A 23,272-nucleotide genomic window follows, 5' to 3' on the forward strand; every position below is an offset into this window, starting at 1 on the left:
TTTTTTTTTTTTTTCAAAACACCTGTCTTCAATGCCAAATATAATAAATTTAAGGAGAAAAATAATCTCTACTTAAGGTTAGAATTGAAATGCTATTCAATTTTCAGTAATTATAAACAAGTTATAAGACATCTTGATTTAAAAAATATTCCTTAATAAAAAAAAGTGTACAGACCTCTATAAAATGTGTAAAATTACCCACATTTGTAAAACACTTACTCTTTCAGATTATCATAGGCTTCTTCCAGAAGTGCTTTTTCTTTACTAAGAGATAATAACTGAGCCTCCCTTTTTTCCAATTTCTCATTCAGAAAATCAACTGTCTGAAGAAGAATACATAAAAGTCAAAACATTTAACTTTAAAAGATCATTTTTACATACAGGTGATGACTTGTAAGGGCAATCCAATCACTATAATAAATAAAACAGCATTAACTCATAAAAGGAATTAAAAATATATTAGGAACACAGAGAATCCGAAACAAATGCACATACCTAGCCAGCAGGAGTATAAATCAGTATAATGCTATAGCACATGAAGTATAAATTTGTACAACTACTTTTGTAAACAATTAGGCAATACCTAATGGAAAATCCATATAACATTTCATGAAGAAAATTCCATTTTGAGTACACTTCAGAGGAGAAAATTCTTACATACGCACACTAGGTGACATGCTTAAGAATATTTATAGCAGCTTGTTTATAACAGCAAAAATCTGGGAATAATCTGAATGTTCACCAAAAAAGGTAGGGAGAGAGATGCAATCAAGAAATTTCAATGACAGGGCTTTAAAGTGTCTGACAACATTCTACATGTATCTTAGCTGGGCAGGAGGTATGTAAGTGTCTGTTTTTATATATTACCCTTTAACTCAAATATAAAATATATACTTTTTGTATGATAATTTCATTTGGAAAATAAAAGTAATTTTTGAAAATCCATAGGCATTTTATAATCTCCAGAGTATATCAGTATAAAGCTAAGTAAAAAGGAATGCTTAGAATAGTTATTTCCTTTGCTCCTGCTGAAGCTGTAACATACTTGTATATAATGGGAAGAAAGGTGCCTTTGGGACTAACGCTAAAGTCATACCTGAGTTAAAGCTGAGATTATTTTAGAAATCACTTACCTCCATAAGCATACTGAAAATAGTTAAAAAAATATCTTATATATAGTAATTAGTGTTGGCTTCTAGGAACACAAACTGCTACTGGAACTTTAAAACGGAATATGCATGGTATTTTCTTTGTGAATAATAGGTAACAGAACCTGGCACTTTTTTAATATTAAATAATGCAATATATGGCACTTACAGGACATTTCTTCAAGACATCCTGTATTTCAGAGGAGTCTATTAAAGATGCCAGATCCAACTCAATTTCTACATCTAAAAATCATAGGAAAAATCAAAACTGTGACTTAATGTTAAAGAATTTATGCCACTTTCCTTTTGTACGTTACATGGTAGAAGCTATTTGTCATTCGTAAGCAATGCCTTTGTTCCTTGGATATTTCTCTTTCTCATTCATGTACGATAACTACCATTAGGAGATATCAAAAATAGCACAAAGAGAAAACAAACTGAAGCAATTAATAACATCAGAAAAACATCAAAAATAAATCTAAAGACTAAAGTTCCATTGAAGATTTACTACTACCATTGTGAACAGTTCTGGTAGCATAGTGCCTAAGGCTCTTGACTGCTAACCAAAAGGCTGGTGGTTCAAACCCAACAGCCACTCCTCGGAAGGAAGATGGGGCAATCTACTTCCATAGTGATACTGCCTCGGAAACCCAAGGAGGGGTCACTATGAGTCGGGTCCGACTCAATGGCACATAACAACAACAACAACAATTGTGAACATGCAAAAAAATTTTCAGATTTAAGAAAAACTACACATTCAGATATGTTTTAACACCTCTAAGTGCAAAGAGTTGAAGATGTAAATTAAAATAAGACAGTCTTTGTAAACTGACAAGCTCATTAGCATTAGAGAATTTTAAGGTGATAAGGACTCACCTGTAATGAAGATGGTTAACTTTTTTATGATCAGTTATAGTGAAATATAAACTTAATTTTACAATGGTGCCCTCGGAGACATTTCAAATAATTTAGTATCACTAGTTCTTGAATTTTAAGGTCCTTAACGCCACACTGAAATGGCACAGTATCTATCTTTTTAATCAGTAAAATCATTATGCATCAGTGAAAATATTTCTAAAACAAGTTATTTTATCTCTGAAATGCATATACTAAAATCCCCTTCTACTTTCTAGAATTACCTTGCAAACATCTTCCTTCCCAGAAAGTGCTTCTGGCTGACTTTCAGCAGCTTTGTTCTGCTCAGCCTCCTTGTCTAAGACAGCATGCCCTTCATTCATTAGTGTAGAAGAAACCAAGATATCAGGTTGTTCACAGTTAACAGGAGTTGCACTTCGTCCACTTTCTTCCATTTCTGTTTCCTCAGTGGGTATAACCGTTTCATTTACTCCTTCTTCAGATTTTCCTTCAACAGATTCAGCTATTTTAGTCTTTGGAGTTGAAGAATTAACTATAATAGGTACTAAAGTATATCCCTTGCCTGACAATTCATCATCTGAATTGATTTCACTTACACTCCGGCTATCTAATGACTGTACACTAAATGAGTCTATTCTCTCAAATGCATCAGATGAGCAGCAACTCTCAGTGAGTTTTTGGAAATCATCTAAACGACTGTATTCAGGACAACCAGATGTAGAGAGAAGCTGAAAAGATGTCTGCATCAAGTGAAGACCTGATTTTGAATCTGTGGTTTCTTGTCTTGAACTTGCTGAGCTCTCACTTATTACACTTTCATGATCTAAAACTTCAATATCACTGGTGGTAGAAGTACCTGATGAGAAGGTACTAACAGGAGGAGAAGGTGTATTACTCTGCCTGTCTTCATGTTTTTGTTCCTTAAGTTCCAAAGCCATGTCCTTTGTTTCTGCTGTGAGAGACTGGGTGGAAATATTAGATCCACTTTCTGTTGTTGTTTTCACAGTAATAACACTTTCAGATACTTTCAAATGTCCAGTTGGTACTTTCATTTCAGATTCTTTGTTAACAATTTCTTCATGTTTGTCTTCAGTTTTAGGTGACAGCGTATCTACTGCCAGAGATTCCTCTGATGCACACAGAGAAGAGTCTTTTGTTTTTGATTCAATATTTTCAGTTGTTCTTGACTGTCTAGTGTGCAAAGATTCCTGTAAAGAGTTTTTCACTTCCTCTTCTGGTCGTTGTGATTTAGCTGGAGGTTTTGATACTACTGGACTCTTCTGAATGGTCTGGACATCCATTGGAGAGAGAAAGGCACTGAAGAAATTTTCAGATTCATCTACCACAGTCCTCCGAACTGGCTTTGTAATTGCTTTAGGAGAGGCTATTGGCGGACTCTGAGGTTCAGTGTTTGATTTTAAGCCCCAAGTTGAAGTATCCCATCCTCCACTAATAGGGAGACTTATTCCTTTGACAAAAAAATAATAATTATTATTATAATTATATTATGATTTAATTTTATTTATTATAATGCAATATAAATATAAATAAAGAAAACCCATGGAATATAACCTGTAATTTGCATCTGTAAAGCTCCTTGCTTACTATATAATTAATTATTTCCCAGGTTAACTTGGGTCTTAAAGAGGGAAACTGGTGTGGATCTGACCAAGAGGGACTAAAAGCACAGGTAGAAGACCTGACCTGGACTGGCCTACCAGAACCAAGTAAATTATTCCATCCCACAACTATTTAAATTAAAAAAGCAATAGTATTTGTTATATAACTCACAGTAAGGCCAAGATACATATGCTTCACCTCACAAGAACATGTACGTCATTTACACATGACTGCAAAATGACTCTACCTGCTAGTCAATTTCACGTAATTACATTCTTGCATATCAACAAAAAAACATAGTTATAAGCTATCATACAAAAACATTGTTCCACATCCTACTTTGGTAGACTGGGATCTTAAAAGTTTGCAAGTGGCCATCTCGAGGTAATGATGGGTCTCTCCTCGTCCAAAGCAAAGAAGAATGAAGAAAACCAAAGACACACAGAAACAATTAGTCCAAGGGACTAGTATACCATGCAATCCTCAGCCTATATGACTATGAGACCAGAAGAAATAGATGGTGCACAGCTACCACTGTCAAACACCTGGAGGGGGATCTATATAGGAGATCCTGGATAGAGCTGGAAAACAATGTGGAAAAAAACTCAAAATCATTAAAAAAAAAAAAAAAAGAGGGGGGAGGGGGACCCAGGTTGGCTGGTCTGATAGAGCCTTAGACTATGGGCCCTAGCTGCCCTTCAGGTCTGGAACTGAACCGACTCCTGTAGCTTCCAGTCAAATGAAAGACAGGCATATGAGCTGAACATTTACATTAAGAAGATACACTCCTTGGAAAGATCAATCATGGGAGAATAGAAGGGCTTTGTATGTACAGGGAGACAGCTCAGGGGGCAGGAGTACATGGGAGTGAAGGACACAGGGAAGAGGTGGCTATGTGGAATAGGTGGGAGGAGAGCTGCTGCACTGTGTGTGTCTCAATGTCATAAGACAGTGTGTGTGTGAACTGCTGCATGGAGGATGAACTGCTCTGTAAACTTTCCCCAAAATTACATTAAAAAGAGAGAGAGAGAGAGAGAGAGAAACATAGTTATAAGCTAGATGGAGGGCAATACTCACTCAAATACTGAACCCAAAATACTAGTGACAAATCTGTTTAAAAGATAAAATTAAACTGATAAGGAACAGTAACTTGTACAGAACAAATTCATTTTCATCAACTTAATGACAACCCCATGTTCCAAGTCCCGTTCTCCAAACTCCCTCTAACAGAATGTTTTGGTCTCTTCCTAAATTTCAAAACATGTCAGCAATTAGGAGAATGTCATTATGAATTTCAGAAATGTACATTTTTTAAGAATTATTGCTTTTTTATATAGATGGTAGGTGACTTCATGTGTGTTCCACAGGATTTTCAATGGCTGTGATCTTTCAGAAGCAGATTTCTAAGACTTTATCCCAAAGTGCCTCTGGGTGGATCTGCACTGCCAACCTTTCGATTAGCACCCAAGCACAGAATAATGGTGCCACTCAAGGACTCCATAGTTTAGACTAGTATTTAAAAAAAAAAAAAGCCCACAAAGGATAAAACTATCTTCTGGGAAAAATGTTAATTATTTTATCAGTCTTGGAAACAAATACTACCAAAGAGCCCAATAACAAGCAACAAAAAGAGACGTATTGGATAAAATGTATAAAGTATTTCTTTTTAAAATCCTCTCTTCCTTTTGTAGATTTAAAATTAGCTGAGCAGCATTATCACAAATCCTCCACAACTGGAAGTTATGCAGATAGTTTAAGTAACTAAAAGGTCCAAAGAACTATCAAACCCTTTTAAAGTCTTTCTTTTAATATGACATCAAAGGTGATTGGGATAAAAAGTACACAGAAAATTTCAGTTTTGGGGGCATAGTCTTATGTCCATTTCTGCAGAATATGAAAACCAGTTTTTAAAAAAGGAGAAAACAAGATTAAAGATGCAAATGAATAAGCAGGATTAGGTCTAGTGATTACATTTATTAAGTCATCTTAATGAATGACAGGAATCAAATTTGCTTCTTGGAGAATAAAATAAATTCCAGGATTATCTGTTGTTTATTAGAACTATTATACTCTGAAATAGGAGATCCTGGAGAGAATGTGAGAACAATGTGGAACAAAACTCAAAATCATAAAAAAGATCAGGCTCACTGGTCTGATAACACCAAACCCACTGCCATCAAGTTGACTGCGACTCATAGTGACCCCCACTGGGTTTCCACAGCAGTAAATCTTTACGGAAGTACACTGCCCCATCTTCCTTCTGCGGAGTGGCTAGGGTTTGAACCACCAACCTTCTGGTTAGCAGTCAGATGCCTCAGGCACTGTGTCACCAGAGACCGGTAAAAACCCAGAGACTATGGTTCCCAGTCACCCTTCGGGTCGGGAACTGAACTCATTCCTGTGGCTTCCAGTCTAACTATAAAAATCAAAACAAAACAAAAACAAACCTCACTGCCATCAAGTCAATTCCGACTCATAGCAACCCCCTCTGGGTTTCCAAGGCGTTAAATCTTAATAGAAGTAGATTGCCCAGTCTTCCAGTCATACAAGGTGAACATATATACCAGGTAGATGCACTCCTTAGATCAACCATGGGAGATCAGAAAGGCAGTATGTGCACAGGGAGATAGCTCAGAGGGCAGAAATGCATAGGAAAGGACACAGGGAAAAAGTGGGAAGGAAAGGGAGGAAGTGGGAAAAGAGCTGTTACATTATGGGGATTGGAATCAATGTCATGAAACAAAATGTGTCAGGAAAATGAATTTTGCTCTGTAAACTTTTACCCAAACTACAATAAAAAAAGTTATCACACACTGGTCAATCACCTTTGAAAGACAGCAATCAAAAACTTAAAACATTTTAACATTTCACTAACACCTGAGTCTCAAAAATCTGTTTTTAAAAATAAAGTATGCAACATGATTTAAGTTCCACTTTTCTGAAAACAAGTATTTTTATTTTTAAACATTCTATCTCTTCTGAAATTTTGATAACTAAAAATGTGAGTTATATAAAAAAAAAAGGAAGTTAAGCAGTTGAGCTATTCTAGTAAAGTCATATAACATTTTCTAAAAAAGCAACAGGGCCAAAATATCTTAAAATGTGCACCTCAAGTTTAGGTGCTGACTTTTCAAGATATAAAATTAAAAACAGAATCCAGAAAGAATTCACACAAAGATTCATCCATTCCCAAAATCTGTAAATCTCTACCCCACATACCAGAAGGGTAAACTGTTCCTTAGACTTACAGCCAAAAGCAAAAATCCTTAAAAGATTACACTCACCAAATCTGACAGAGAGACCACAGCAATTTAGAAATAAAATGTGATGCAAACCAAAAATCTTGGGCCATCGTTTCCGTGGTAATACCTCCAGTATATTCAGTCCCTTAGTACTGTGTGACCTAGGGCAAATTACTTAGCCTTTCTGACCCTCTGTAAAACACCTAAAATAACGAACCTAGCTCGAGGTCTTTTTTTGAAGATTAAAAAGACATAAAGCACATTATGTGCTGCCAAGCACAACGTGCCCACTAAATGTTAGCTCATGTTCCTCCTGTCCCTGCTGATAAGCGTATTTCCGACCTGGACACCCAAAAAATGCCCGAAGCACGCAGTCAGTGGAAACAACTTGGGTTTCAAGAAGGCTACTTCTTGGAAGAACAGCCCCAATGCTGCTTAGAAGCGTGGATGGAGAGATTTCTCTATCAGGAGGGACCAGTCATTGGAGAACATCATGCTGGGTAGAGGATCAGCGAAAAAGACCCTCAACGGTAAGATATGACACAGTGGGCGTATAAATGGGCTCAAACATAGCAACGACTGTGAGGGTGGCGCAGGACAAGGCAGTGTTTCGCTCTGTTGATGATGGGGTCGCTAGGAAGAGCTGACAGACTCCACAGCACCTCCCAACAACAACACGCCTGCAGCTGTGTTGAAAAGAGGCCTTAACAACGAATCAGCCAATCATCCGAAGCCAGCCAAAGGTACCTGGGGTTGGATTTTCCCTCAAGAAAAAAAGCAAAGACCAACCCACAGACTAAAGAAGCATTTAGGAAGGAAACAGACCGGGGAGAAATTACTTCCTCAGAACTCTCAGTGAGGAAGGTCCCTCTTTATATCACTTAACCTGTTTGCCTCAGAAGCCTGCGGGAGCCCATGGACCTCGCTCCTCCCTCATTTACCCGGCTCTCCGTAAGGAATGGTCTCAGCCCAAGCGCTCGGCTCCTCTTCCTGGATGTCCAGTACCCTGTCGATGGACTTCTGGGCCTGGGACAGAGCCTGTTTGGCGAAGGTGGAAAGCTGGGAGGCGTTAAACCAACTCATCTCCCCTCCTCAGCCGGCAGTGACGACGGCAGCTCCGAGTGAGAAGGCCAAGGCCCAGGCCGACCAGGCTCAGGCCAGGGCAAAGGTGCAGCAGAACGGCCTCGCCTACTTCTCCACTGGTAGGGCTCTGTCAGCAGGTGCCCATACCCAGCCCGTCATCCCCCAGCCAGGGAGGGATGTTACCCTCCCTCAGCTCTTCCCGCACAGCTGAGGCGGAGGAGGGCCTGGCCTGCGCATGCGCTAACTTCTTCCACGTACACAACCGAATCCGGGAGCCCAGAGGTTACGTCGAGAGACGGAAGAACAAGGGTAAAGAACGTTGACGTCACATCCGTAAACCGACTTGCACTTAGTTACAGAGAAACGCGTAACCACTCTGCCAGCTGAGTACAGATTCTGGATGGGATGCATATTCACCCAAAGGCAAAACTTTAGCTACTACCAAAGTCGATTCCTTGAAAGGAGTAAGACTGTTTTCCTGTGGGCTCCCTCCTTCACGTACGAAAAGCCAGCTGACAGCACTCATTGAAAAAAAAAAAAGGGAAGTTTAGCTATCACAGTTCCCTTACTGAGCTCTTTGTCTCAAATATTTAGTAAGCTCTGTGTTAACTTGGCCTTAGGGAGAAACCCCGGTTTGAGTTTGCAAGACTTGACTCAGGTCACCAGACGGAAGTAAAAATCCGTCTCACACGAGTGAGTAACGGTAGACTCAAGATCACACTTGGGCATTGTCTCAAACACTGGAACATGTGGAACATATGGCACAAGCTCCACCTCACAATACCGGGACACTCACTGCCCTATTGAAAGAAGTGAGAAGCACTAAAACTTGCCCTATTTTGTACATTGTGCATATTACTTAAAATGTAACTTTTTCTCTGTGAATTATCTTGGCAAACGGCCACATGAAGCAATCTTAAATTTCTGGTCGCCTTATTCTGTTGGCAGCTGTTTGGTCTGGCCCCTGTTAATGTTAAATATAAAACTCTACTAGTATTTAAAAGCCAGATTTCATGCAAAAATCCAGATTTCCAGCTTCTTTTTAAAAATTTAGATCACATGGTCTTACTACACACGCCCTTGCTGTGGCTATTTGCTTCACCTGTCTATGGACCATAGACATTTTAAGTATTTTACCCCACTACAAGGCACTATGCCATAAACGAATTGGTTTTCCTTAAAAAAAAAAAAAAATCAGATTAAAATCTTGCTTTTAAGAGTTATGATTGTCTTCCAATCATTTTACCTACCCTCAGTAAAAATTTGAATCTTAAAACTTACAATTTAGTAATCGACACAAGTTGTTGTTGTTGTTGTTATGTGCCGTGGAGTCAAACCCAACTCATAGCGACCCCTCCTTGGGTTTCCCAGGCAGTATCACTACGGAAGTAGGATTGCCCAACCTTCCTACCGAGGAGTGGCTGGTGGGTTTGAACCGCCAGCCGTCTGGTTAGCAGGCAAGTGTCTTAGCCACTATGCTATCGACACAAGTAGTGCTGAATAAATAGCTCAGGGACTTTGAAACAGCTCAGCTAAGTAGTCTAAGAAAAGATTGGGGGCACATTAAGGGTTGGAATCACTGTTCCAAGACTCTTAATTGTACAGCTCTGGGAAAATGACCTAAATGCTACTTTGAGAATTGCTGTATACCACCAGTATTTAGGAGATGCTAAAGGTCAACTCCCTCACTTTCAAAAAATTAAGCTAAAACCATAACTTTTTAAGTAAAATGTATTAATTTCCTGTGTACTTTTTTTAGTACAATTTATTTGTCCACAAGGTGCTCTAGAGTAATAAATGAAAATCCAATGACATGTAATCACAAAGTTCTTTAAAAATAAATAAATAAACTCATGTAAGTACAATGAAATGAGAACAGGTACTACATGTTCCCACATTAAGATACTAGAACCAATTTTTAATACTTATGCTTTACTTTGTTTTAAGTCTTACTCCTTTAGGGGAAAAAAAGTATTTTAAGAGACAATGATAAAAAATATATATATTATTCCATTTCATTAACATTACTGTTAGCACAAGTTAAACTAAATCAATAGATGTTCAATGTGGAAATCACTGTAACAGCAGTATTAACTCAGGGGCAGTAAAAATGTGCTGACAATTCTGTTACACATTTAAAAACTATTCCTATATTACTATGGAACTACTAAATAAAATTTTACAAATTTCAGTGGGAAAAAAGTAGACAATATATGATTTTATTAATAAATAGTGTGAAAGCATCAGTGATAAATGTTTAAACATTACATTCTTTTAAACATCTTGGCTTTAATATTGTGCATATTGGCCTCTATGGCACTGCAGATACATGAAAATATCCCCATTTCCATGCACAGTATTCAGCTATTACACTGTTTACAAGGTATTATAGACAAGAAACCCTTTGTAATAATTTACATTCAGACAGCAACAATTAAATGAAGCAAAAAATACTCTATGTTCAATATGCTCTAGATGTCAAATAGGTGGTAATGTTTAACATTATTTAAAACTTAATTTTCATATTTTCTTTAAATGGGCATCTTTTGTATATATGGGTACTCAACCAAAAAGCTGAGGAATTAGTTATTTGACTACAACAAACAAGTCACGCACAAGAGGGTGTTTGCCTCTAACAGAAGCAATAAATTTGTACATCATCTCTCCAGGCATCATTTCTCTTACTATTCATGAAAATGTTTACAGGCACCAATTCCAAAATTCTTCTGTCTTCTAGGGAAAGTTATAAAGTTTAAAAAAGAGTGGTTCATTGTATTAAAAAAAAAGAAAAAAAGTCAAATTTCAGCAACACTAATGCTAAAAGTGACATTAAATTTCTTAGCATCCACAAACTGTGAGTTTGCTATTATGTACAGATTTCTTTTCCTTAAGAAGTAAAATGAAGTTTAAATAGCACAGTCTGGGGTGTGGTGACATCAGCTACTGCCAGTTCTTGGCCATCAATGAGTCCAAGTTCTGAAAATGGGAAAAGTACAATTAATCAAAAATATCTCAACGAAAAGGATAAAACACACATACACACACAACCATAGTTTAAATAAACATAAAAATCTATTTGTCTTTAATCAAGGTGATATATTTGATTTTGGAGAGATTTTAAAATATTCTACTAAAAGAGCAACTGATTCTATTATAACTGTGTCTAAATACATAACCAATTATGATCCTATCATCATTTAAAAACATTATTAAGAGCAAATCTTCCAGAATGAGCACATACTACGTTCACCAACCCCCAGCGCCCAAAAAGAAGAAAACTAGTGGTAAATACATTTATTTGAAATACCTTTCAATGTCTTGGAGAGATTTGGCCTTGTTCGTTCTTCAATAGAAGTTACTGACTAGGAAACAAAATTATTTCAAAGTACATTAAAGTGAAATTAAGCTTTTCATATAAATTCCTTAAAAAAAAAAACACTGATCACCTGTAAGTAAAGTGTTCTATTTTTTCCCTCTAATGTGGCTGTGATGGCTGGAGATTTCATTTGCCTACATATAATCATGAAAAAAAAGTATCAAAGATCATTCATTCTCAAAAAAGACAATTCTAGTTTTTAAAGTTTTAAAATCACAAAAATTATTTTTACAAGTATGAAAACCCAGAACACTTACAGAGAAGCACTATTGGTTAAATAATCCAAAACCTCCTGAAGTTTAGCTGATGGAGAAAACTGAATATTTTGAGGAAGCTGGCTACAAGCTGGGCAGTTTTCCTACAAGTATGAAATGCAACAAACCATAATGGTATAAGCATCAATACTAATCTCTCTGTAAACAGTGAGACAGAAATCAAGTTGCTTTATAATCACACGTTTCCCATGAACAGTTTTTTATCTTTAAAAACTGTTTTCATAACAGACTATTTTCCCTAAATTATTGTGCTATATGATATTTTATTTTTAGGCTGTATTACAAAAGATATGTAGTAAAAGTATAGTTCAGGAAATTAGAAAGTAAAATACTTAAGAGTGTGGGCAATTTTGGTTCAAATTTCTAATTCGTAATTAACATTTAAAAATAAAAAATTTAAAACACAAAGAATTTTTATTAATACTACTAACCTTTTTCTCTGCTTCAAATGTATATGTGTACAGCCCATCTACATCATTGAATACCAAGTAATTATTAAGGGGAATGTATGCACTGTAATGAAAAAATGTTCATCTTTACATAATTGAATCAGTTCATAATGTAGGTTTATATATATATATATATATATATATAAATAGAAATCCATTACCTTGTTGCTATTTTAAAAACCTCAGTGGCACACACAGCTGAAGAGAGAAGAAAACAAAAGCACTTTAACTCAATGAAAATTAAGTGGTTGAACTTAGCAGTTTTAAATAATTATCAAGCAGAACAGATAAATCTTTAAACAGAACATGTTTATCCACACTCACTGCTATTGATTAAAATATGTATTTTATATTTGTTTTGTATAATCTAAGTGATAGTGATACTATGTTTTTATTCCTCTTCATCAGATTAATGAAGAGTTTGCTATACTGATTAAAAATAAATGGCAATACAATGGCCCCACTGAAAAGTACCGTATAATTTAAAACAAAAAATGTAAAGGTCTTATAGCTTGTTCAACTTAATTATACCACTCACTCAAAAAGATGTCATCCCTAGAATCCCAGTTTTCTGACATTAAGCAGCTGCAGAAAAGCCAAATTAGTGGTGAGAAACAGAATTAAAAACAAAAGTAAAAAAATAAAATTAAGCGGTGGCCTTTTCCTCACCTGCAATAACTGCATTTGTGGATGCCACTGCAGGAATGATTCGTTTTACAACCCCTGAAAAATATTAAGTATGGTCATTTAAACAAAAAAAATATTTTAACCTACCTGTACATATACTCGTAGCCAGAGTCAATTCTGACTCATAGCGACCTTACAGGACAGAGTAGAACTGTCCCTATTGGGCTTCCAAGGTTGTAAATCTTTAGGGAAGCAGATTGCTTCATCCTTTTCCCGTGGAACAACTGGTGGGTTCAAACCGCCAACCTTGTGGTTAACAATCAAATGCTTTAACCACTATGCCACCAGAGTTCCCAAGAGGAAGAAAAGGTAGTCACAAGCAATGAGTAGTAGAGACATTGCCCAGTAAGAGCACTGCCAATATGATGATGATTGCTCCTCCCCCGAAAGCTAGAATGGACAAAGGACTATTATACTGACAGCCAAAAAAATAATCATAAAATGGATAGGACCTCTGGTTGGGCTCCTTCACTTCCAATTTGGCTTCTTTCAATGTCTTTGATCATCAGGCTGGAAAAGGGACACACCAAGCCCTAATGAAGGCTATAAGAACATGTATGAGACTACATATTGAGAAGAGTTTACAGTTCCTAGTCAGGCAAATTCAATTCATCTTTTAAGTCAATTTACCAAATGTCTACTATATGCCAAATACTGCTCTAGGTGTTGTGAATAGTAGTGAAGAACAAATGATCTGCTCTTAGATAGCTTTCATCCTGCTTTGTTGTTGTTGTTAGGTACCGTCCAGTCATCTCCGACTCATAGTGACCTCATGTACAGCAGAACAAAACACTGCCTGGTCCTGTGCCAGCCCCACGATCTTGGCTATATCTGAGACCATCATTGCAGCCACTGTGTCAATCCATCTCATTGAAGGCCTCCCCCTTTTTCATTGTCCCTCCACTTTGCCAAGCATGATATCCTTCTTCAGGGAATGGTCCCTTCTTACAACATGACCAAAGTATGTGAGACGAAGTTTGGCCATTCTTGCTTCCAAGGAGAATTTTGGCTGCACTTCTTCCGAGACAGATTTGTTAGTTCTTTTAGCAGTCCACGGTACTTTCAGCATTCTTCGCCAGCACCACAACTCAAAGCATAGACTCTTTATTTAGTCTTTCTTTTTATTGTCCAGCTCTCATATGCATATGAAGCGACTGAAAATACCATGGCTTGTGTCAAGTGCACCTTAGTCTTTAAGGAAATATCTTTGCTCTTCAGCACTTGAAAGAGGTCCTTTGCAGCAGATGTGCCCGATGCTTTACGACATCTGATATCCTGACCACTGCTTCCATTGGTGTTGATTGTAGAAAAGAGTAGTATGAAATCTTTGACAGCTTCAATCTTTTCCCCATTTATCATAATGTTGCTTACTGGCCCCATTGTGAGGATTTTTGTTGCTTTATATTGAGGTGCAATCCATATTGCAGACTGTAGTCTTCAATCTTCATCAGTAAGTGCTTCAAGTCATCCTCACTTTCACCAAGGAAAGTTGTGTCATCTGTGTGACAAAGGCTGCTAATGAGTCTTCCTTCAACCCTGATGCCATGTTCTTCATATACTCCAGCTTCTCGTATTATTTGTTCAGCATACAGATTCAGTAAGTATGGTGAAAGGACACAACCCTGATGCACTCCCTTCTTGATTTTAAACCATGCAGCATCCCCTTGTTCTGTTCAAATGACAGCCTCCTGCTCTATGTACAGGTTCCTCATGAATACAATGAAGTGTTTTGGAAATTCTTCTCAGTGTTATCCACAATTTGTTATGATCCACACAATTAAATGCTTTTGCATAGTCAATAAAACACAATTAAACATCCTTCTGGTATTCTTTGCTTTGAGCCAAGATCCATCTGACATCAGCAATGATATCCCTCGTTCTACATCCTCTTCTGAATCCAGCTTGCATTTCTGGATGTTCTCTGTCAATATACTGCTATAACCGTTTTTTTAATTATCTTCAGTAAGATTTTACTTGTGTGTGATATTAATGATATTGATAATATCCACAGTCTGTGAAATCACCTTTCTTTGGAATGGGTACAGATATGGATCTTTTCCAGTCAGTTGGCCAGGTAGCTGTCTTCCAAATCTCCTGGCAAAGCCAACTGAGTGCCTCTAGTGCAGCATCCATTTGCTGAAACATCTCAATGGGTATCCCGTCAATTCCCGGAGCCTTGTTTTTTTGCCACTTCCCTCAGTGCAGCTTCCATTGGTTCTTGATCATATGCCACCTCCTAAAATGGATGAACATCAACCAATTCTTTTTGGTATAGTGACTCTGTGTATTCCTTCCACCTTCTTTTGATATTTCCTGTATCATTCAGTATATCACCCATAGAATCTTTCAATATTGCAATTTGAAGCTTAAATTTCCCCTTCACTTCTTTCAGCTTGAGAAATGATGAGTGTGCTTTTCCCTTTTGGCCTTCCAGCTCCACATCTTTGCACATTTCATTATAATAATTGACTGTCTTCTCCAGCTGCTCCTTGAAATCTTCTGTTCAGCTCTATTATCTTGTCATTTCTTCCATTTGCTTTAGCTACTCTCTGTCCAAGGGCAAGTTTCAGAGTCTCTTCTGACATCCATTTTGGGCTTTTTTTCCTTTCCTGTCTTTTTAATGACCTTTTACTTTCTTCATGGATGATATTCTTGATGTCACCCCACAATTCCTCTGGTTTTCGGTTAGTAGACTTCAATGCTTCAAATCTATTTTTTTCAATGGTCTCTAAATTCAGGAGGGATATAATCAAGGTCATATTTTGGCTCTCATTGACTTGTTTTAATTGTCTTCAACTTCAACTTGAAATTGCAAATGAGCAGTTGATGGTCTGTTCCACAATCAGCTCCTTGTTTTGGATGAAGATATTGAGCTTTTCCATCGCCTCTTGCCACAGAGGTTGTCAATCTGATTCCTGTGTACTCCATCTGGCGAACTCCATGTGTATAGCTGCCATCTGTGTTGTTGTAAAAAGGTATTTGCAGTGACTAAGTCGTTGGTCTTGTGAAATCCTATCATACGATCTTCAGCATTATTTCTATCTCCAAGGCCAAATTTTCCAACTACTGGTGATTCTTCTTTGTTTCCAACTTTTGCATTCCAGTCACCAGTGATAATCAGCACATTTTGATTGCATGTTTGGTCAATTTCAGACTGCAGAAGTTCATAAAAATCTTCAATTTCCTCATCTTTGGCTTTGGTGGTTGGTGCATAAATTTGAGTAATAGTAGTATTAACTGGCTTTCCTTGTAGGAGTATGGATATTATTCTATCACTGACAGCACTGTACTTCAGGATAGATCTTGAAACATTGTTTATGACAATGAATACCACACCATTCCTCTTCAATTTGTCATTTCCAGCACAGTAGATCATATGGTTATCTGATTCAAAATGGCCCAAACCGGTCCATTTCAGCTCACTAATGCCTAGGATATCAATCTTTATGCATTCCATTTCAATTTTGACAACTTCCAATTTTCCTAAATTCATACTTCATACATTTCATGTGCCAATCATCAGTGGATGTTTGCAGCTGTTTCTTATATTTAGTCAGGCTACTTCAGCAAATGGAGGTCCCAAAAGCTCTACTTTATCCATATCATTAAGGTAGGCTCTATTCTGATGAGGTAGCTCTTTCCCAGTCATATTTTGAGTGACTTCTAACCTGAGGGACTCATCTTGAGCACTATATCAGACAATGTTTCAGGGCTATTCATAAAATTTTCCAGTAATAGACAGTGTTTCACCACTATTCATAAGGTTTTCACTGGCCAATTCTTTGAGAAATGGACAGCCTCTTCCTTCTTGAGTCTGTCTCAGACTGGAAGCTCCAACAAAACCAGTCCACCATGGGCATTCTTTCTGGCACAGCCTCCAGCCTCACAGCAACAGCAAGCCACCACAGTATGACAAATCGACAGACATGTTCACTTCCCGTAGATGTTCCAATTGTTCTGCTCACTTTCTGGGCTTCCCCACTGCTCCTTGCCACCTGGGGCTGATCCTCACCCTCCTTACCTGTTCCATCTGTGGGCCCTGTCATTCTGTTTGAGGAGGTAATACTCAAGTTCACAGGAAACTTTTAGAAGGTAAGTATTAGAGTAATAATGGTGGGAGCAGTACGTAGATAGGATGGTCAGGAAAGGCCTTCTTGAGGTGACATTTGAGCAGAAACCTAAACCATGACCTAGGAAAAGAGCCTTTCTGCAGAGCACAAAGCAAGGTAAAAGCCCCAGGGCAGGTATGCATTAGAGTGTAACTGAGGCTACCAATTAGCACTAGAGGAACTATGAATGGGGTGAGGGGTGTAAACTACTCACTGGCTGAGAAGTCATTTTTAGTTGGATGATCAGGAAAACTGTTTAAACTGATATTTGAGGGATAAGGAACCAGCCTTTAGGAGATCAGAGGAAAGAGTATTCTAGGCACAGGGATCAGCAAGTGCTAAAACTCTAAGGAGGTGAGAATGAACTTGGTGTCTTCGGAACACAAAACAAGTCAGTGTAGGGTAGCATGGGGAGCAAACAAGGAGTGTGTATGAGTGAAATTATCAAATGATATCACTGAAATATCAATAAATATATGGAAAGATTCACAGAAAAACAGCAGGTTTTGAAAAGGAAAACAAAGCTCTTTCTGTTGAACTTGGTGATGACTTTGGACAAAATTCTAGAAAGTAGGAATTGTGAGTACTTGGACTAGGAAGCAGTGATCATCAATATGACTGAACTGTTCACTGAGACAAGTCAGTGTTGGACTAGCCTCATTTAGTCATTCTCACTAGTTTGGTAACTCAGGGTAATGTGAAAGACAGTATAGCTAGCATCTGGAAAGGCCTTTCATATCTTGTGAATAAAATAAAACAAAACAAAAAATATTCAAGAAGGCCTGAATAACAGAATGATAAACGTAAAAGGGCCCACAAAGGTGTGATTCAGATGCCTATTCTCAGTTTTGTTAAATATTTTAATTATTTAGAAAAGAGATAAAAGATATTATCAAAGAAGAACAGATATATTGTCAGGCATAAAAGATAGATGATGTTGTTGTTATGTGCCATACATGTATAAAAACATACAAATAAAAATTAAAAAAATAAAGAACAGCATCTGGAATTTTAAGAATAAATTTGTTAGGACTCACAATATATTTAAAAAAAAAAAAAAACCCACGAAACAAAAACAAAAAACTGTCAAATCTGTAATGCGGAGATGTGACTAAGCAATTGTTATGTAAAGAAAAATCCCACATTCTTTGATCCAAAGAACAAAACGTATCATCAGTGTGCAAAACAGAAAAATCCCTGCTCTTCTTTAAGACCACATCAATCATAAAACTATTATCTACAACAAAGTAAACCCTAGAATGCTGCATTCTAGCCCAGGTAATATAGCTAAGAGAAACAGGAATAACTAGAATTACACATAATAGTGGTTACAAAAAAACAACAAGCAACATGACATAGGATTAAAGGAACTAATGGAAGTTTACTGTCCTCGATACATTATGGGCTATTACTTGAAAGGGGAATTAGATATTATGTAACACCTTGGAATAATGCAAAGACCAAATTAAAGATGGAGATCTCGGCTCTGCTCAATATGTAAAATAATTACCTAACAGTCTTTCTAAATGTGAAATAGATTGCCTTGTTGTTGTTGTTAGGTGCTGTCTCATAATGGTTTCAACTCCTAGTGACCCAGTGTACCACAGAATAAAATACTGCCCAATTCCGCACCACCCTCACACTCATTGCCAAGCTTGAGCCCATGTCGCAATCACTGTGTCAGTCCATCTCGTTAAGAGTTGTCTTCTTGTTCGCTGTCTATTTTACCAAGCATGATATCATTCTCCAGAGACTGGTCCCTTCTGACAACATGACCTAAGTATAAGAGATGACATCTGGCCATTACCACTTCTAGGGAGTATTTCAGCTATACTTCCTCTATGACAGGTTTGTTTGTTCTTCTAGCAATCCCTGGCACATTCAATATTCTTCACCAACACCATGATTCAAATGCATCAATTCTCTTATGATATTGCTTACTCACTGTCCAGCTCTCACATGCATGAGACAATTAAAATTACCATGCCATGGCTTGGGTCAAGCACACCTTAGTCTTCAAAGTGACATCTTTGCTTTTTAACACTTTAAAGGGGTCTTTTGCAACAGATTTGCTACACATACATCATTTGATTTCTTGACTGGTGCTTCCACAGGCACTGATTATGGATCTAAGTAAAATGAAATCCTTAACAATTTCAATCTTTTCTCCATTTACCATGTTGTTTGTTGACTGTAAAGATTTCTGTTTTCTTTATATTGGGGTGTAATCCATGCTGAAGGCTACAGTCTTTGATCTTCATCAGTAAGTGCTTCAAGTCTTCTTCACTTTCAGCAAGCAAGGTTGTTAATAAGTCATCCTCCAATCCTGATGCCAATTTCCCCTTCATGTAGTTCAGCTTCTCGGATTATTTGCTCAGCATACAGATTGTTTAAACATGATAAAAGGATACAACACTAATCCCACCTTTCCCGACTTTATATTATGTTTTATCCCCTTGCTCTATGTGAATGACTGCTTCTTAGTCTATACACAGCTTCCTCATCAGTATAATTAAATGTTCTAGAATTCCCATTCTTTGCAATGTTACCATAATTTGTTATGACCCACACAGTCGAATGCCTTTCCATAGTCAAGAAAACGTAAGTAAACACCATATCCTAGCCAAATTGTCTACAAAGTGGAATTCTGTAGCGAAAACCTTGTGTTCCCTGGACTCCAATCTTGGAATGAGAGGTGTGCTCGCTGGGTAGTTCTGAACTGCTCATTTTTTGGTAATTAACTGCTGACTCCAACAGATCAGGACCTGTGAAAAGGACTATGCTGTTCTCTATTTTAAGGGGAGTAACAATTGGTTCCCTAGATTTGTCATTCTTAGCTGCCTAAGTCCAATGTCTTACCATAATGGGTGGGAAATACTAAATTCCCCTGAATTAGCCCCAGTTAGTAAGAGTTTGAGGAAGTCTGGTAGCACAGTGGTTAAAGCATTCCACTGCTACTAAAAGGATGGCAGCTGGAACCCATCAGCCAACTGGCAGGAGAAAGCTGAGGCAGTCTGTTTCTATAAAGATTTAAAGCCTTGGAAATCCAATGGGGCAGTTCTACTCTCTCCTGAAGGGTTGCTATGAGTTGGAATCAACTCAACAGCAGTGAGTTTGGTTTGGCAACTAGTATGGACTCTGCTGAACTCAGTTCCCTCCTACTTTGGGGCACCTACAAACTATTTTTCCACACTACTGTTACTGAACCTCAAATGTCTGTTACTAACTAAAGTCACTTATCAATTTTTCCACACAAAGCGTTCCCAACTCATAAAAAAACAACAATCCGAAGATTTTAATTCATGACAATTCACTAGCTTACCTTGAGTAAGTCTGTATGTAACACCCCTAATGTTATACTGTGATGCTCTTTCTAGAGATTTTTGGAAAATCCACTGAATATGATCAGGATCATCTCCATCTAATGGAACCCCTTCTGTTTTTTTTTTTTAAAAAAAAAAAGGAGAGGGAGACAGAAATGTATATATAATAATGAAATATTTTATTTTTAACGTAATTATCCAAACGAATAATATTCACAAATACGTATTTTATGTAACTCTAAATTATTAAGTTTATTACCTCCAAAAGGTTGATCCTTAGGCCACTGCAATACTCTCACGTACTCAACACAGTGTTCTGGTAGTCTGGGCATAGATGCAATGGTGCACATGGGAAAATTAACCTAAAACCACAGTTTGTCTTCTTAAGCAATTTTAAATGATAAATTATTTTGAAATGCAACTTTTTATTTACTATCTAGTTTGTAACAATTTCTTTTAATTCAACTTAGCCTTCCACTTATATAAACAGAATATTTTATACCATCAGTTACACTTCCATATCTATATTAATTTACAAGGGATATAAATTTAAGCTTTATTAGACCAAAAAAAAGAAAACGGCTGCACAGATTCTTAAATTTTAGCACACTGTTATGTCTACCTAAATCTGAATCTGAATGTATTAAAACAAATTCAGAGTTAAATCAATTCCAAGTAAATGTTCCTAAAGATTATTTATAACTCAAAATTCCAAGTATCCTTTAAAGTGGGTAAAGAGATTAAAAAGTCCCATCTTTGGAAAGATCACTCTCATGCCTGGTATCTTTAATTCCCTGAAACAAATACAGGAGGAAATCAAAGAAGGTATGTTACAGCTCTATTACAATATGCCTTTCCAATTCCCCTTGACTTGTATTCCTCAAATTAAAAATTAATATAAATTAATTATTCAAACAGGATAATATCTGAACTATATTAAACACAGGGCAGTATTTCATATTTTATCTTTTTTCTTCCCATGACTTTAAAAATATAGTTATAACTAATTAAAATCCTAAATACTTATTAGACTTAACAATTCAATTCTAATTCTATCTTGGTCCCAGGGTGGTATATAACAAATACAGGGCCATTTTCGATTACCTGAGGTGGGTAAAGTTCCAGTGTGCATTCTATACAAGCAGTCATTCCAGGCAGAATCACTCTGGCATTTCCTTTAAAACCTTCAGTCCCTCCATCTATCAAAGGGACAATGGAACTTGGATCTAAAACACCATCTTCATAATTTAGAAGTGATATCTATGAAAATGATATATAGGATTTAAAAGGGAAGGAAAAAATTTCAAAGGAGCATGAGCTCAGTTAATTCTACAAGTAGATCTTGCCATCAAAATGAAAGGATTACTATTTTAGCAACTTATATCCTCACCTCAAAATGAATGACTAGAAATAAATTCAGAATTAAGTGAATTCTGACTTTTAAAAAATATGATACATAATTCTAACTCTCAGTGTGTGTCAAGAACAAAAGCAAGAACTTCAGAGAACCACAGCAACACGAAAATCTTTACCAGCATGCCATTTATCCATCTTCTGGCAATGATGGAGTCCAGTCCACACACAATAATGTGAAATTCTATGAGAAAAAAACAATGTAGTTCAAAGGAAAAATACAGTTGCATATAATAATTTATAGTTTCTAAGGATCAGGAAAAAAATACACTTTTTATTATAGTATAGACACACACACACAGAGTTCTCAATCCTTGAATGCACAGAAAAGGTAACTAACTCTAAAAATTAAAACAGTGCATTCTCCATCAGTGAATTACCTTACTGCAAAATCAACATTAATAGAGATGAAAGCAACTGAAGAAAAGGCCTTCAAATAGCTAACAACCTTGGGTGGAAACCTTTAACTAAAAATTAGTAATAATTCAGTAGGAGCTTCATTTCAAATGAACAACTTACGTCGATAGAAAGTGTCATTAAAATCTTGAATCTTGTTGAAATGTCTGAATGCAAGTAAAGGCACGAAGCTGTTGAAGTTTTTAATTTCTAAAGTGAATTTAACAACTTCAGAAGGAACAAACTAAAAAGGTACATTTAAAACAAGAAATGTCACCAATATTCAAAGCAGTGTAATTCAAGGAATCTGATAAAACGAGCACAACTCTCCTTCACAACAAAACCTCTTTCATAACTCTCCTCCTCTCCTAAACACTTTTATCCTGAATGTCCCATGTTATATTTATGTCTGTTAGGAGATACACTTTCACTGCTTTAGATACTTTTATATAAAGTCAATGAGTGCTGCAAAGGCAAAATATGTAATCATCAGTAGAACCAGACAGGCAATAAATGTGTTTAATAAAGGAAACAAACACATTATAGTTCCTATTTAGCTAAGTGATTTCAAAAGTCACTAATTTTTAAAAAATACGTATGATTTCAATAACTTTTTCAGTTGTTAAAGATTTGCTGCTTGTTGTTTGGAGGGATATGAAGTCTTCCTTCCTCCTCTTTCCTTCAATTCACTTTTCCAAATTTCTTTACCCAAACAAACCCTAACAGCTATGTCCATGTGCCTAGAGGCTTCAAAGAGAACACATAAAAATTAACTGTGAGTGCAAAACAATCATGATTATTGTTAGGTGCCGTTGTTCAGACTCACAGCAACCCTTTAGAACAAAGTACAATTGCCTCGGGAGGTTTCCTAGGCTGTAATCTTTACCTGAGCAGACCATTAGGTCTTTTCTGCCATGATGAGTTTTTGTTAGCAGCTGAGCACTTAACCATTGTGCCACCAGAGCTCCTGAAGCAATCACAGTACTTACTTTAACAGCACAAATTTACAAGAACATTTTCTCATACATTTCTAATGGAACAAGTTTAACATTGTTTCCATAAAATTAAGACAAGCAACCCACTACCTCTTAAAAAGCAAAGTGGTAAAAGAGGATCAATACATAGTATGCCTGCCCTAGATTTTTACTTCTCTAGAAATAAAACTGGTAGCATAGTGCTACCAGTTCAAACCCACCAGCCACTCCTCGGAAGGAAGGTTGGGCAATCCTACTTCCGTAGTGATACTGCCTCGGAAACCCAAGGAGGGGTCGCTAT

General features: G+C 36.9%; 2 protein-coding genes across 2 annotated transcripts in view; both read right to left on the reverse strand.

The window, feature by feature from the left end:
• Nucleotides 1-7,972, reverse strand: part of TMF1 (TATA element modulatory factor 1) — a 75,472-nt gene extending 67,500 nt beyond the window's left edge. The window contains exons 1-3 of the mRNA XM_007946058.2: nucleotides 7,828-7,972; nucleotides 2,288-3,492; nucleotides 220-323 (exon numbers count right to left, since the gene is read on the reverse strand). Of these exons, the coding sequence (XP_007944249.1) occupies nucleotides 220-323; nucleotides 2,288-3,492; nucleotides 7,828-7,969 (1,451 nt within the window). The 5' untranslated portion in view covers nucleotides 7,970-7,972. The remainder of the gene's footprint in view (nucleotides 1-219; nucleotides 324-2,287; nucleotides 3,493-7,827) is intronic.
• Nucleotides 7,973-10,856: 2,884 nt separating this feature from the next.
• The window catches only part of UBA3 (ubiquitin like modifier activating enzyme 3), a 27,083-nt gene continuing 14,667 nt past the window's right edge, over nucleotides 10,857-23,272 (reverse strand). Inside the window, exons 7-18 of the mRNA XM_007946060.2 lie at nucleotides 22,121-22,164; nucleotides 21,721-21,785; nucleotides 21,293-21,448; nucleotides 20,448-20,550; nucleotides 20,188-20,301; nucleotides 12,739-12,792; nucleotides 12,231-12,267; nucleotides 12,052-12,133; nucleotides 11,603-11,703; nucleotides 11,416-11,479; nucleotides 11,277-11,331; nucleotides 10,857-10,945 (exon numbers count right to left, since the gene is read on the reverse strand). Of these exons, the coding sequence (XP_007944251.1) occupies nucleotides 10,857-10,945; nucleotides 11,277-11,331; nucleotides 11,416-11,479; nucleotides 11,603-11,703; nucleotides 12,052-12,133; nucleotides 12,231-12,267; nucleotides 12,739-12,792; nucleotides 20,188-20,301; nucleotides 20,448-20,550; nucleotides 21,293-21,448; nucleotides 21,721-21,785; nucleotides 22,121-22,164 (964 nt within the window). The remainder of the gene's footprint in view (nucleotides 10,946-11,276; nucleotides 11,332-11,415; nucleotides 11,480-11,602; nucleotides 11,704-12,051; nucleotides 12,134-12,230; nucleotides 12,268-12,738; nucleotides 12,793-20,187; nucleotides 20,302-20,447; nucleotides 20,551-21,292; nucleotides 21,449-21,720; nucleotides 21,786-22,120; nucleotides 22,165-23,272) is intronic.

Source organism: Orycteropus afer, unplaced genomic scaffold (genome assembly GCF_000298275.1).
Source record: "Orycteropus afer afer isolate SDZICR_OR568_19922 unplaced genomic scaffold, OryAfe1.0 scaffold00149, whole genome shotgun sequence".
NCBI classification, from domain to species: Eukaryota; Metazoa; Chordata; class Mammalia; order Tubulidentata; family Orycteropodidae; genus Orycteropus; species Orycteropus afer.